Here is a 14,848-nt window from a genome sequence, read left to right as displayed (position 1 = left end):
ATTTTTTATATAAAATTGTTTTCATTGCATAAAAGTGCCAAAACATAAAAAAAAAACATAAATGAGGTATCGCTGTAACCGTACTGACCCGAACAATAAACAAAAGGAAATTTTCTGCTCACCCCTCTTCACTCCTTATCACACCTACGACGCACGGAAACACCCTGACCCGGGTGTATAGTGCATGCACAACATAGAAAAAGATTTTCCAGCGTCTCCAGGAGATAAAATAACAATTGCTTTATTGAAAATATAAAATCTTCTTACCATCAAGTAAAAACAACATAAAGAGGCATATGGAGGGGAGCACTTTCCTACGCGTTTCACCCTGAAAGGACTTAATCATGGAATGACCCGAACAATAAGACCGCTTTATCAATTGTACCGCACCCGGAACGGTGTAAACGCACTCCCCAAAAGAAATTCATGAAACGCTGGTTTTTGTTCATTCTGCGTCCCAAAAATTGAAATAAAAAGCGATCAAAAAATGCCACGTGCCCGAAAATGGTACCAATAAAAACATCAACTCGTTCCGCAAAAAATAAGACCTCGCATGACTCAGTGGGTCAAAATATGGAAAAATTATAGCTCTCAATATGTGGTGATGCTAAAACTATTTTTTTTTTACAGTAAAAAGCGTCTTTTAGCGTGCGACAGCTGCCAAACAAAAACCAGCTATAAATAGTAGATCAAACCCCCCGTTATCACCCCCTTAGTTAGGGAAAAATAATAAAATAAAAAAAATGTATTTATTTTCATTTTCCTGTTAGGGCTAGGGTTAGAGCTAGGGTTAGGGCTAGGGTAAGGCTGTGTGCACACGATGCGGATTCTACTGCAGATTTTTCCGCGCAGATTTGGCTAACTCCGCAGGTAAATCAGCAGGTCAAATGACCTGCGTTTTACCTGCGGATTTAGTGTGGATTACCCTGCAGTTTTCCCCTGCGTTTTGACACCTGGTAATGGAGCAGGTGTCAAACTGCTGCAGATTCCGCACAAAGAAGTGACATGCTGCGGATTTAAAACCGCAGCAAATCCGCGTGGAAAAATCCGCAGCATGTGCACTGCATTTTTAATTTGCCATTGAATATAAAGATACAGTACAACACAGCAGAAACTGCTGCGGATCCGCAGGGCCAAATCCGCTGCGGATCTGCAGCAGAATCCGCAACGTGTGCACACACCCTTAGGGTCAGGGCTAAGGCTAGGGCGGAGATTAGGGTTAGGGGTGTGTTGGGGTTAGAGTTGGAGTTAGAATTGGGGGTTTCCACTGTTTGGGCACATCAGGGGCTCTCCAAACGCAATATGGCGTCTGATCTCAATTACAGCCAATACTGCGTTGAAAAAGGTCAAACGGTGCTCCTTCCTTTCCAAGCTCTGCCATGCGCCCAAACAGTGGTTTACCCCCACATATGGGGTATCAACCTACTCAGGACAAATTGCACAACAAATTTTGGGGTCCAGTTTCTCCTGTTACCCCTGAGTAAATAAAAAATTGGGGGCAAAAATATCATTTTTGTGGAAAAATGATTTTTTATTTTTATGGCTCTACGTTATAAACTTCTGTGAATCCCTTGGGGTTCAAAGTTCTCACCACACATCTAGATAAGTCCCTTGGGGGTCTAGTTTCCAAAATGGTGTCATATGTGGGGGGGTTTCCACTGTTTTGGCACATCAGGGGCTTTCCAAACGTGACATGGCGTCCGATCTCAATTCCAGCCAAAAAAAGTCAAATGGCGCTGCTTCCCTTCCGAGCTCTGCCAAGTGCCCAAATAGTCGTTTACTCCCACATATGGGGTATCAGCGTACTCAGGACAAATTGCACAATAACTTTTGGGGTCCTGTTACTCTTGGGAAAATAATAATTGGGGGTGAAAAAATCATTTTTGTGGAAAAAATATGATTTTTTAATTGTATGGCTGTACGTTATAAACTTCTGTGAAGCCCTTGGGGGTTCAAAGTTCTCACCACATAAGTTCCTTGGGGGGGGTCTAGTTTCCAAAATGGTGTCATTTGTGGGGGGTTTCCACTGTTTTGGCTCATCAGGGGCTTTCCAAACGTGACATGGCGTCCGATCTCAATTCCAGCCAATTTTGCAATGAAAAAGTCAAACGGCGCTCCTTCCCTTCTGAGCTCTGCCATGCACTGAAACAGTGGTTCCCCCCACATATCAGGTATCAGTGTACTCAGGACAAATTGCACAATAACTTTTGCAGTCCAATTTCTCCTGTTACCCTTTGTAAAATAAAAAAAAACTGGACCCGAAGTCATTTTTTTGTGAAAAAAAGTTAAATGTTCATTTTTTTAAATATTCAAAAAATGTCCTGTGAAGCACCTGAAGGGTTAATAAACTTCTTGAATGTGGTTTTGAGCACCTTGAGGGGTGCAGTTTTTAGAATGGTGTCACTTTTGGGTATTTTCTATCATATAGACCCCTCAAAGTGACTTCAAATGTGATGTGGTCCCTAAAAATAAAATGGTGCTGCAAAAATGAGAAATCGCTGGTCAACTTTTAACCCTTATAACTTCCTAGCAAAAAAAAATTTTGGTTCCCAAATTGTGCTGATGTAAAGTAAACATGTGGGAAATGTTATTTATCACGTTTTTTGTGTTCCCTATCTCTGTGCTTTTAAGGGCATAAAAATTCAAAGGTGAAAAATTGCGAAATTTTCTCCAAATTTCTGTTTTTTTTCACAAATAAACGCAAGTTATATGAATGAAATTTTACCACTAATATGAAGTACAATATGTCACGAGAAAACAATGTCAGAATCACCGAGATCCATGGAAGCGTTCCAGAGTTATTACCTCATAAAGGGACAGTCGTCAGAATTGTAAAAATTGGCCCGGTCATGAACGTGCAAACCACTCTTGGGAGTAAAGGGGTTAAAATACAATAACAGCTGATCATAAGATCGTATCTACACCAGATTGGAATCATTAAAAACGTCCGCTCGGCGCAAAAAAAATAAGCCCTCACCCAACCTGAAATCACGAAAAATGGTGACTCTACATGTATCAGAAAATGGCGCAATATTTTTTTTATTTTTTTAACAAACTTTGGAATTTCTTTTCATCACTTAGTTAAAAAAAAGAAGCTAGACATGTTTGGTGTCTATGACTCGCAATGACCTGGGGAATCAGAATGGCAGGTCAGCTTCAACATTTAGTGAACCTAGCAAAAAAGCCAAACAAAAAACAAGCTTGGGATTGCACTTTTTTTTGCAATTTCACCGCACTTGGAAGTGTATAAAGTATTCTAATTTACTGAGATAATGACTTTTGGGTTTTCATTGGCTGTAAGCCACAATCATCAACTTTAGCAGAAATAAGCACTTGAAATAGATCACTCTGTTTGTAATGACTCTATATAATATATGAGGTTCACTTTTTGTATTGAGGAACTGAAATATATTAACTTTTTGCTCATATTCTAATTTTTTGAGACGCACCTGTAACTTCAATGGGCTGCACAAACTAAAATATTTAGCTACATCAGATACAATATTCGATGCATGAATGTTATAATGTATTGACGATTCCAAATAGAAAAAGGCAGATCGCACTCACCGGTCTTGGGTAAAAATTCCACTCTTTATTGGCAACCGTTTAAAGCATCATGGCCGGGAGAGTGCGGATAGGAGTATGCGAATGCTGACGACAGCCGTTTCACGCTGAATGGCGCTTCTACGGGTCCCGCCTTTCTCTATTTGGAATCGTTGATGCTTTGTATTTCTGGATAAGCACCCCGGGTCTACAGGTGTAGCCTGCGACATGTTGAATCACTAGCATTATAACATTGCAGCGGGGTTAGCGGTGCCGTCCTCTTTTACCCTAGAGGTAGTGTGTTATAAGGTATTGGCTTACCTTTTGTAGATGTAGTGTTGGTTCCATTGACGGACGTTGTCACCGGAGATGAAGAGTTGTCAGCAGAGAGGATTGATGCAGTGGTTGATGACACGTTACTGCTGCCACAAGTTAATAGAGTTCCCTGTTCTTTGCTGACTGCTGTTACTGTATAGTTTATCATGTTGTTTGGTGCTGCACACAATGTGCTTTCTTCATTTTCTGCAAAGAAAGGAACACAACAATGTAATATTAGTTTAAGGAAAATATAAAGGCACTTTACACCGTTAGGTTTAACCCCCCGGAAGTATTTTCGGTTTTTGTTTTTTGCTCCCCTTTTTCCCAGAGCCTTTTTCGGTCAGTATGGTCATGTGAGGGCTTGTTTTTTTGCGGGACAAATTGTTCTTTTTAACGACACCATTGGTTTTAACCTATCTTACTGGAAAACGAGAATACACTTCCAAGTGCGGTGAAATTGCAAAAATAGTGCAATCCCGCACTTGTTTTTGGTTTGGCTTTTTTGCTAGGTTCACTAAATGCTAAAACTGACCTGCTATTCTGATTCCCCAGGTCATTGCGAGTTCATAGACACCAAACATGTCTAGCTTCTTTTTTTAATCTAAGTAGTGAAAAAAAAATTCCAAAGTTTGTTAAAAAATTTTTAAAAATTGCGCCATTTGCCGATACCCGTAGCGTCTCCATTTTTCATGATCTCGGGTTGGGTGAGGGCTTATTTTTTGTGCGCCGAGCTGACGTTTTTAATGATACCAATTTGGTGTAGATACGATCTTATGATCGCCTGTTATTGTATTTTAATGCAATGTTGAGACGACCAAACGTAATTATGGCGTTTTTAATTTTTTTTCATTACGCCACTTAGCGATCGGGTTAATTCTTTTTTTTTTATATTGATAGAACGGGCAATTCTGAATGCGACGATACCAAATATGTGTATGTTTAATTTTTTTTTTAATTGTTTTATATTTGAATGGGGCAAATGGGGGGTGATTTGAACTTTTTATATATTTTTTTTTACTTTTGGCATGCTTCAATAGTCTCAATGAGAGACTAGAAGCTATCATAATCCGATCTACTCTGATACATACAGGCAATGATCAGATTGCCTGCATGTAGCCGAATTGTTCACTTGCTTTGAGCTCTGACCATCGGGCAACGCTCCTAGCAATCCAGCAGTGACAACCATAGAGGTCTGCTGGAGACCTCTGGTTGTCATGCCAACCCATCGGTGACCCACGATTACGTGATGGGGCCACCGATGGGCGGGATTTCCGGCGCGCTTGCCGGAAGCGCGAGTTAAATTCTGCTGTTAGAGATTGACAGCAGCATTTAATGGGCTAACAGCCACGGGTGGATAGCGATTCTACCAGTGGCTGTTAGAGGCACGTGCTGTTCAAGTGCCGGGAAAGATGTGGGCTCAACACAGAAGCTCAAATCAAAGGGAGGGAGTCCGATATCGGCATACTATTATACCCGACATCGGAAAGAGATTAAAAAAGACCTAGGTCCATGAAGTTCAAGCTTTCTCCACCAATTGTACATTTTGTCACTAAATTAACTATAACCCACAATATTATGTGTACTGAGGAAATCATCCAGCCCTTTTTTCAAAGCTGTTATAGTGTCTGCCATTACTACCTCTTGTGGTCGGCATTCCACAGTCTGACTGCACTAACTGTAAAGAACCCTTTCCTATTTAGTTGCTGGAATCTTCTTTCTTCCACCCGTAACGAGTGCTCCCTAGTCCTCAGTATTGTCTTTGGAAGGAATAAGTCATGTGTCAGTCCCTTGTACTGACCACACATATATTTATACATGTAAATGAGATCTCCTCTGAGGAGTCTTTTTTTCTGTGCTAAACAAGCCCATCTTTTCCCACCAATCATATGAGAGCCCTTCAATCCCTTGTAATAATCTAGTTGGCTGTCTTTGAACCATCTCTAACTTCTGAATATCCTTTTTAAAATGTGGAACCCCAAACTGGATCCCATATTCTAGATGTGGCCTTACAAGTGATTTATAAAGTAGTAATACGTTGGTATCGCATGATTTAATCTCTATATTTATACACCCTAAAATCTTGTTTGCTTTTTCAACTGCTACTTGACATTGAGTGCTGCTGCTCTGTCCAAGTCCTTCTCCTGTTCTGTAGTCCCGAGTATACTCCCATTTAATGTCTATGCAGCAATATTACTCCGTCCTAGGTGCATTACTTTACATTTATTATTATTATTATTATTATTATTATTCATTTATATAGCGCCATTTTTTTCCATGGAGCTTTACATGTGAAAAGGGGAAATATAGACAAGTACACATGTAAGACAAGGGACACACAAGAACATAAGGAGAGGGGACCCTGCCCTCACAGTCTATAGGGATGGGTGAGGATACAGTAGGAGTTGGTAGAGCAGGTCTACATCTACATTAACCCTCATTTGCAAATGTTTGCCCGTTCAGACGTCTTATTCAGATCGTTTTGATATACAAGTGGAAATAGCAAGGAAATAGTTGGGTGAGCTCTGATACAGACTTTACATGTGACTCGGAAACTTCACTCTTCATACAGAGAGAAGCTGCATCTATGCATTGTAAGAATGTTGACCGAAAGCACCCTATCAGCTATGGCTGGACTCCTTTACTGTTTGTGGGGTCTGTCTGACGGCATTTATGTCTTGTCTTCGAACAGAGCCATTTCTTGCCAGAGTTCAATTCTTTTGTTGTTTTAGAGGAATACTGAAACAGACAAACAGATGTCCAAACCCTAGTGTGAACCTAGTCTAAGGAAAACGATCTCATACTTTCTTCCTTCTGGAGGAGAGCTAATTTTCATTAGTGCATCTAAATAAGGAGCAAGCGTAGGTCAGCCCAGGTGATGATGCGCTCGTCAGACAGATGCCATTCCAGCCTCTGGTTTATAAATGTCACAAATGGACATTCCTTTATAACGCATTTGCCACCTATAGGCTACAATGGCATCCATTTAATAGAGCTATGACTAGCCTTTGACATATCCATGTAACTGACTTGTCATCAGGGAACCCATGTTAAAAGAAACACTAATGCTTAACAGTATTGCTACTGTATGGAAAAGAGTGGTCTGCTTATTCCATACTTTTTGCAGAATGTTAATATATATTGGCCAGATGGAGGCCCACAGGACAGTATTTTAGCCTGTGTATGGCTTTAGAGTCCTATAGGCGCAGTTATCGTAAATTGTGAGCGTTACCGGTATCGTTCCGTGCAATCTCCTTACCAAGAATGACCGTGTTGGTATTTAACCACAATGATAGGCTGATAAGGGAGCAGGTACAGTTCCATGGATTCCCGCTAAGTGTTAGCGTCGGTAGGCTTTTCAAGTCTTTTAGCGCCTCTTTGATGTCCAAGTTGCTCAAGCTGTTGCTCTGGAGGTTGAACGTTTGTAGGTCCAGTGACGGTATCTGGATGTTCCCAGGTAGCTGAGTGATAAGGTTGAAGCTAAGATCCAGAATCTTGAGATTTTTTAGCCCAGCCAGCGCCATTTGTTCAACAGATGTGATATTGTTATTTTTTAGGATTAACACCTCAAGCGTTGATAGTGCCGTAAAGTATTGGTTTATGAGCCTGGTAATGGAATTCTGCCGGAGGTCCAGCGTTGTCAGGTTCAGATAAGTCGCCAGGGATTTTTGATCATCTGTACTTAAAGAAATCTGATTTTGACTTAAATTTAGTATTCTTATGTCTGTTGAATTCATTTTAGGTATATTTTTGAGATTTTTCCCAGACCAGTCCTGTAGATAGAAAATGTCAAGAAATATGTATTAAAAGGATTATCCCAGAATTTGAATTTTTCAAACTCCCTGTTGCCAAACAACCTTCTTTAAAGGGAACTTGTCACCAGAAATAACACTGTTAACCTGCAGATACGGGGTTAATCTGCAGGTGAACTGGCTCTACATTGTGGCCAGCTCTCCGTCATGTCCTAGGGCAGGGTTACAGTGGCCCCTCTGTATACTCAGAGCGGTGAGTGAACTGACGTCGCCCCCATGACTGAATACCGAATGCTGATGGGGAGAATAAAGATAATTTTCTCCCAGCTGCATTCGGCTACATGCAGGCGCCGGACATCATCATAACGCTATTAACCTGCAGATTAACCCCATATATCTGCAGGTTAACAGCGTTATTCCTGGTGACCAGTCCCCTTTAAGTAACCCAACCATGTCTTCAGACACTCATTGGCTATGTGTTCATTCCTTTTTCTGGCTACAGCTCCTCTATGACCTTGTCTCTCTAGTTATTACTTTTATATTTTTCCCATAAGCCCCCAACTTCTTCTCATGGCTCTCTGCACATCTGTCATTAGTTGCTCCACCAATCTGTTAGCAGGATTTTACTACTTAACCTGAGACCAGTATGATGTAGGGGCAGAGAGCCTGATTCCAGCTATATCACTTACTTAGCTGCTTGATGCACCTTTGCTAGAATAGAGATTCTTTTTTCTTTGATTTTCTTTGCTGTAGATCTAGCAGTGATCAGAGTCCTGAGCTGTGTATAACCCCGCCCAACCTCATGGGACATTTTTTAATGCATATATTTGAGGCTAGAAATAATTCAGTTTCATTTTTTTAAAAAAATTGCCGGAAGCTATAGAAGGCACAACTCTCAAATTTTTCATAAAACCCAATTTCAAAAATCATAATACATGCATTTAAGTAAACGAAAAAAATTGTCCCTCAAAAGTGGCCAACCACCTTTAAGCATGTAGCCAGATCTGTCACTGTAGCAAATTTCCTCAGCATTGCTTACTGCTACGATAGATATCATGTGTTAAAGGGAATCTGTCATCAGGATTTCACCCTCCAAAATCTATTTTTATGTTCACGTAGCTCTTTCAGAGTCAAGTACAGCAATAACTTTACATGGCCAGTCCGTTCCTCGGTTCCTGAGAAATCAGCCTTTGATTTCATATGCAAGTGAGGCTGTTCTGAAGCCTCTGTCACTCCAGCTCTATTTCCCACCCTGTGCCACCACTTCCTGCTTGTGTGACTTTAGACAAAGGAGCAGTCAGTCAAGCATGAGGAGGCGGTGCTGCTTGGGGAATAGAGCTGGAGTGACAGGCTTCAGATCTACCATAGTTCTTCAGCCTCATTTGCATATCAATTCTAACGGTCATTTTTTTAGTAACAGAGTAGTAAACTGGCCATGTAAAGATATTGCTGGTCTTGTATCTGAAATAGCTACATGGAGATAAAAATAGTCTTGGGGGTGAAATCTTGCTGACGGATCCACTTTTAAGACGTGAGCTGCGATGGAGAATGAGCCAAGGCTTTGGCCAGTGTCCTAGTGTGCTCCAGTAGTGTCCTCTTGTGATAATCACACAGTGAATATTGGGCCTGGTTTCTGCACTATTACATTATAAATATGCCATTGAGACTACGGACTCTTCTTTTTAAGAGAACTTTCTCCTGCTAGATTACTCTTGTGGAAAATCTGCTATGAATTTGAAGTGGAATCCACTGCAGAAATCGTAGGCTGTATCTTATATTTCTGCTGAATATTTGCAGTTTGAACTGGTGCAGGGATACACTCCAGTAAGTGGAGTATACACTTGACAGCCCGAAAGTAAACTATTATTTCACTCTGAGTATTTTCATCACATGGGGGACAAGTAATTAAAATAAGTGGACCAAAAAATTGTTATAGACTTACTATCATATTTAATTAAAATTGACGTAAGTACATACAAGTCATACAGTACTGTGCAAAAATTCTAGGCAGGTGTGGAAAAAATGCTTTAAAAAATACAGGTGTTAATAGTATATATTCAACAATTAACAAAATACAAAGTGAATAAAGAGAAATCTAAGGCAAATCAGAACGGAAGATCTGTGGTTAGTCCTCAAAGATGTTTGGAAGGCAAAGGATGGTCACACCAAATACTGATATGATTTACAGTGGGTATGGAAAGTATTCAGACCCCTTTAAATTTTTCACTCTTTGTTTCATTGCAGCCATTTGGTAAATTCAAAAAAATTTCATTTTTTTTTTCTCATTATTGTACACTCTGCACGTCATGTTGACTGAAGAAAACAGAAATGTAGAAATGTTTGCAGATTTATTAAAAAAGAAAAACTGAAATATCACATGGTCATAAGGATTCAGACCCTTTTATCAGTATTGAGTAGAAGCACCCATTTGAGCTAGTACACCCATGAGTCTTCTTGGGAATGATGCAACAAGTTTTTCACACCTGGATTTGCGGATCCTCTGCCATTCTTCCTTGCAGATCCTCTCCAGTCCCATCATGTTGGATGGTGAACGTTGGTGGACAGCCATTTTCAGGTCTTTCCAGAGATGCTCAATTGGGTTTAGGTTAGGGCTCTGGCTGGGCCAGTCAAGAATGGTCACAGAGTTTTTCTGAAGCCTCTCCTTTGTTACTTTAGCTGTGTGCTTAAGGTCATTGTCTTGTTAGAAGGTGAACCTTCGGCCAAGTCTGAGGTCCAGAGCACTCTGGAAGAGGTTTTCATTCAGGATAACTCTGTTCATTCATGTTTCCTTCAATTGCAACAAGTCGTCCTGTCCCTGCAGCTGAAAAACACACCCATAGCATGATGCTGCCACCACTATGTTTCACTGTTGGGATTGTATTGGGCAGGTGCCTGGTTTTCTCCACACATACCGCTTAGAATTATCACCAAAAAGTTATATCTTTGTCTCATCAGACCAGAGAATCTTATTTCTCATATTCTGGGAGTCCTTCATGTGTTTTTTTTAGCAAACTCTATGCGGGCCTCATATGTCTGGCACTGAGGAGAGGGTTCCGTCAGGCCACTCTGCCATAAAGCCCCGACTGGTGGAGGGCTGCAGTGATAGTTGACTTTGTGGAACTTTCTTCCATGTTCCTACTGCATCTGTGGAGCTCAGCGACAGTGATCTTGGGGTTCTTCTTTACCTCTCTCACCAAGGCTCTTCTCCCACGATTGCTCAGTTTGGCTGGACGGCCAGGTCTAAGAAGACTTCTGGTGGTCCCAAACTTCTTCCATTTAAGGATTATGGAAGCCACTGTGCTCTTAGGAACCTTGAGTACTGCAGAAATTCTTTTGTAACCTTTGCCAGATCTGTGCCTTGCCATGATTCTGTCTCTGAGCTCCTTGGCCAGTTCCTATGACCTCATGGTTCTCATTTGGTCTGACATGCACTGTGAGCTGTGAGGTCTTATATAGACAGGTGTGTGCCTTTACAAATCAAGTCCTATCAGTTTAATTAAACTCAGCTGGACTCCAATGACGGAGTAGAACCATCTCAAGGAGGAGCACAAGGAAATGGTCAGCATGTGACTTAAATATGAGTGTCTGAGCAAAGGGTCTGAATACTTATGACCATGTGATATTTCAGTTTTTCTTTTTTAATAAATTTGCAAAAATTTCTACATTTCTGTTTATTTTTCAGTCCAGATGGGGTGCAGAGTGTATATTAAGGAGAAAAAAAATGAACTTTTTTGAATTTACCAAATGGCTGCAATGAAACAAAGAGTGAAAAATTTAAAGGGAACCTGTCACCTCGTTTTACAGCTATGAGTTGCGGCCACTGCCTTTCGGGGCTTATCTACAGCATTCTAGAATGCTGTAGATAAGCCCCGGATCTAACCTGAAAGATAAGAAAAACAAGTTTTATTATACTCACCCGGGGCGGTCCGGTCTGGGAAAGGTCAGAGAGGCCTAGCGCCTGCACACTGCAGTACTTGGCTCTGCCCTCAACAGGGAAGATCAGTACGCCTGCACAGGAGCCATGACACGAAGCAAGGAAGATGACAACATTGTATGAAGATGGGATGCGCCGGACCTGGACCTGCGACACCCATCAGACCGGACCGCCCCCGGGTGAGTATAATAAAACTTGTTTTTCTTATCTTTCACGTTATACTGGGTGCTTATCTACAGCATTATAGAATGCTGTAGATAAGCCCTGAAAGGCAGTGGCTGCAGCTTATAGCTGAAAAACGAGGTGACAGGTTCCCTTTAAAGGGGACTGAATACTTTCCGTACCCACTGTAGATTTCTCTTTTGTTCTTTCACTTTGCATTTTGTTAATTGATAAAAATAATCTTACATTTCTATTTTTTTATTGCATTGTTAATGAGAACCTTGTCTGAAACGTCCTCCTAAACCATTAATATGATTGTGTCGCCCTTTAAATGATAAGCCAGTTGATCCCTTTATGACCCACAAGTACTGACCCAGCAGTAAGAAGTCTTGTTTTGACGTTGTCTGGAAGTGCATTGTGGTATGCTGTTGTTCTTCTAGCTTGTCAGTCAATCACTGTATTACATACCTAGTAGCACCCGGCCCTTTCTGATGGACATGTCAGTGGCAATGTACACCAGCAATTTACCTTACCTGTCAATTAGCCTGGAAATAGAAAATACAGTGAGGGCTCGCTCACATGATCTTAGATTCTTCCATCCAAGAGAATCGGGCCGATTCAGCTAATCACAGTCCGATCAACCTCTGATCAGAGCTTGATCCCGAGTATCAGCATAGTGTGATCCAGTTGTCTCAGATGGGAGAATCGGAGCACACTGGTAGTCCACGGAAATCGGACTGCACTCATAGACTTGAATGGGTGAGTTACATCTGATTTCAAAGTAAAATTCTGTCATTGAAAAAAATCATGCCTCAGCACTGACCCATTGAATACAATTGGTCCGAGTGATATCCCATAGCACACGTCCAATGTACACGCTCGTGTGACCGAGCCCTTACTGAGAAGCTTAGGAGTGCCTTGTCACCAACCACTTCGAGGCATAACTTCTCAAAGCCATTTTTTGCTCCTGGAGCAGTGCTTTTGGGGTCATGAAGAGCTTGACTGGCATATCTTTTACAGGACTACATACCCATATTATTGTGAGTTTCTGACCAGTTTACCCTCATTTGCAGCATTTTTGCCACGCCAGCCTTAAACTGTTACACAGAATACATGCTCAGCATAGCTCATGTAGTGCACGTTACTGGCGTCAGGTCCCTGTCAGATGACAGATTATCCTTTCGTGCACTCCCTTGCAAAGCATTTTATAACATGAATTCTGATGCCAATTCTGTTCCAAAATCCACATAAACGCCCGATTCAAATGCTCTTGTAATAAGCCTTCTATTCATTTCAGTGGAAAAACACTCCTATGGCTTACGTGATGTTGGTTACTCCACACATGGAAAAAGAATATGTCTGCTTGAGGTGAAGAAAAATATTCAGGATTGAGAGTCCTCAGTAGTTGATACCTTTTAATGGCTAACTGAAAAGATGGTAACACATTGCAAGCTTTCGAGACTACTCAGGTCTCTTCATCAGGCTAGACTAATACAAAATCTGAAGTCACTTAGTCACTGAATCTGCTTGAGGTGGACACTCGGATGCAGTCTACTACTTCTGAGTGTCTGCCTCCAGTAGACGTACACGCTCGAAAATGATGCACGGCAGAGCGGCGTTCATTCTACTGGCGCCATTATAGTCTTGTAGCCCTGTCGGCGCATACGTCCAAATCCCATATTGCAGGGTGGTTCGGACGCAAGCCCTGATGGGACCAACAAACTTGTAAATAAACAACATGTGAAGGCACCCTTAGGCCGAGGTCACACTTGCGAGAAACTCGCACGAGTCTCGCGTCTCAATACCCGGCACTGCCATTGGCACTCGGGACCGGAGCACTCAGCTACATAGAAATACATGCAGCCACACACTCTGCTCCCAAGTGCCGGCGGCAGTGTCGGGTATTGAGACGCGAGACTTGTGCGAGTTTCTTGTCTAGGATTGCTGCTGGATCTGTTTTAACGGATCATTACTGGCATGTGAACACTGCCTTATAGTGTATTAGGAACATTTATCATGAAGTAACAATGCATATTCCTGTCTGGGTCTCTCACAATGGGGCTTACCTGTGAGTCTTGGCATCGAATTTGGTTGTAGAGGCTTCCGAAGCAAATCATAAGGATTATTGTTTTCATCTTTCTGTCCTGTGGAGAACAATGTGAAATGTGTTTTTACGGTCCAGCCTCACATCCATTGTAGGTTTGGTTAAAATGTAAATGTGCTACCTTTACTCCTTTCACAGAGCGCAGCCTACAAATCGTGATCTAAAGGACCTATAGCCTCACGGGCATTAAAAACGGTTTATGTAATAGACTGCTTACTTGGCTTCTTCCAGTTCAATACTCTTCTGATGCATTTACACTGGCGATAATTGGGAACAAGCATTCTTAGGGACTCTCATGTTCTTGGCAGCATGTTATCCTGTGTAAACCGGATGTGTGCTAGCGAGTACAGTGACGTTCAGTATGCATTGAATTACGGTCACCATAATCAGAGATGTTTGGTGACCAGTCATGGGCTCTATTTAATTCGGCTCCTCTCTCTTGTGCATCTGGAGGTGTACAGGGCTAGTGACTTCATGTCTACGCATATCTGCAGACTAGAGTAAGGTTTCACACATCGGTCCGGTTCATTAGAGTAGGATTGGTGCAAGATGTCTGTCTCTTGTGAGCTGCTAGATATCTATGGAAATTACATTAAGGCCTTGTTTGGCCAAGGGCTCCTGTGTTTTCTATGGAAGCCCTATCACCAGGCTCTGCTCACTTCTCTAGTCTGTATTCGGAGGTGAGCAGGGCTATTTGGCCGGGGTCACACTTGGAAGTGCAATGCGAGAAATTCGCGTCTCAGTACCCGGCACTGCCACCGGCGGTTCGGATCGAAGAGCTCAGCTGCATAGAAAGACATGCAGCCGCACACTCCAGTCCCGAGTGCTGGCAGCAGTGCCGGGTTATGAGGCAATAGACTCGCACGAGTTTCTCGCATTGCACTCGCAAGTGTGACCCCGGTCTAATAGCCCTGCTCACCTCCGAATACAGACTTGAGAAGTGAGCAGAGCCTGGCGACAGCGCTCCCATAGAAAACACAGGAGCCCTTGGCCAAACCAGAGCCACTGTGTATGAGAGAGCCGGCCGAACGACCGCCT

The 14,848-nt window shown here is 42.0% G+C and overlaps 2 protein-coding genes across 6 annotated transcripts in view; one reads left to right on the top strand and one right to left on the bottom strand.

Moving 5' to 3' along the window:
* Positions 1 to 14,848, top strand: part of IFT74 (intraflagellar transport 74) — a 181,917-nt gene that overhangs the window by 53,384 nt on the left and 113,685 nt on the right. The gene's annotated exons all lie outside the window — the stretch shown is intronic.
* LRRC19 (leucine rich repeat containing 19) overlaps positions 1 to 14,848 on the bottom strand; it is a 28,162-nt gene that overhangs the window by 4,919 nt on the left and 8,395 nt on the right. For all 3 annotated transcript variants that reach the window (XM_073543673.1, XM_073543672.1, XM_073543674.1), the window contains exons 2-4: positions 13,773 to 13,850; positions 7,118 to 7,631; positions 3,865 to 4,065 (exon numbers count right to left, since the gene is read on the bottom strand). In XM_073543673.1, coding sequence (XP_073399774.1) covers positions 3,865 to 4,065; positions 7,118 to 7,631; positions 13,773 to 13,841 — 784 coding nt within the window. In that variant the 5' untranslated portion in view covers positions 13,842 to 13,850. The remainder of the gene's footprint in view (positions 1 to 3,864; positions 4,066 to 7,117; positions 7,632 to 13,772; positions 13,851 to 14,848) is intronic.

This window comes from Dendrobates tinctorius, unplaced genomic scaffold (assembly GCF_039654945.1).
Source record: "Dendrobates tinctorius isolate UK_male_01 unplaced genomic scaffold, ASM3965494v1 ptg000134l, whole genome shotgun sequence".
Classification (NCBI taxonomy): Eukaryota; Metazoa; Chordata; class Amphibia; order Anura; family Dendrobatidae; genus Dendrobates; species Dendrobates tinctorius.
This window is presented reverse-complemented; position numbering and strand designations above follow the sequence as displayed.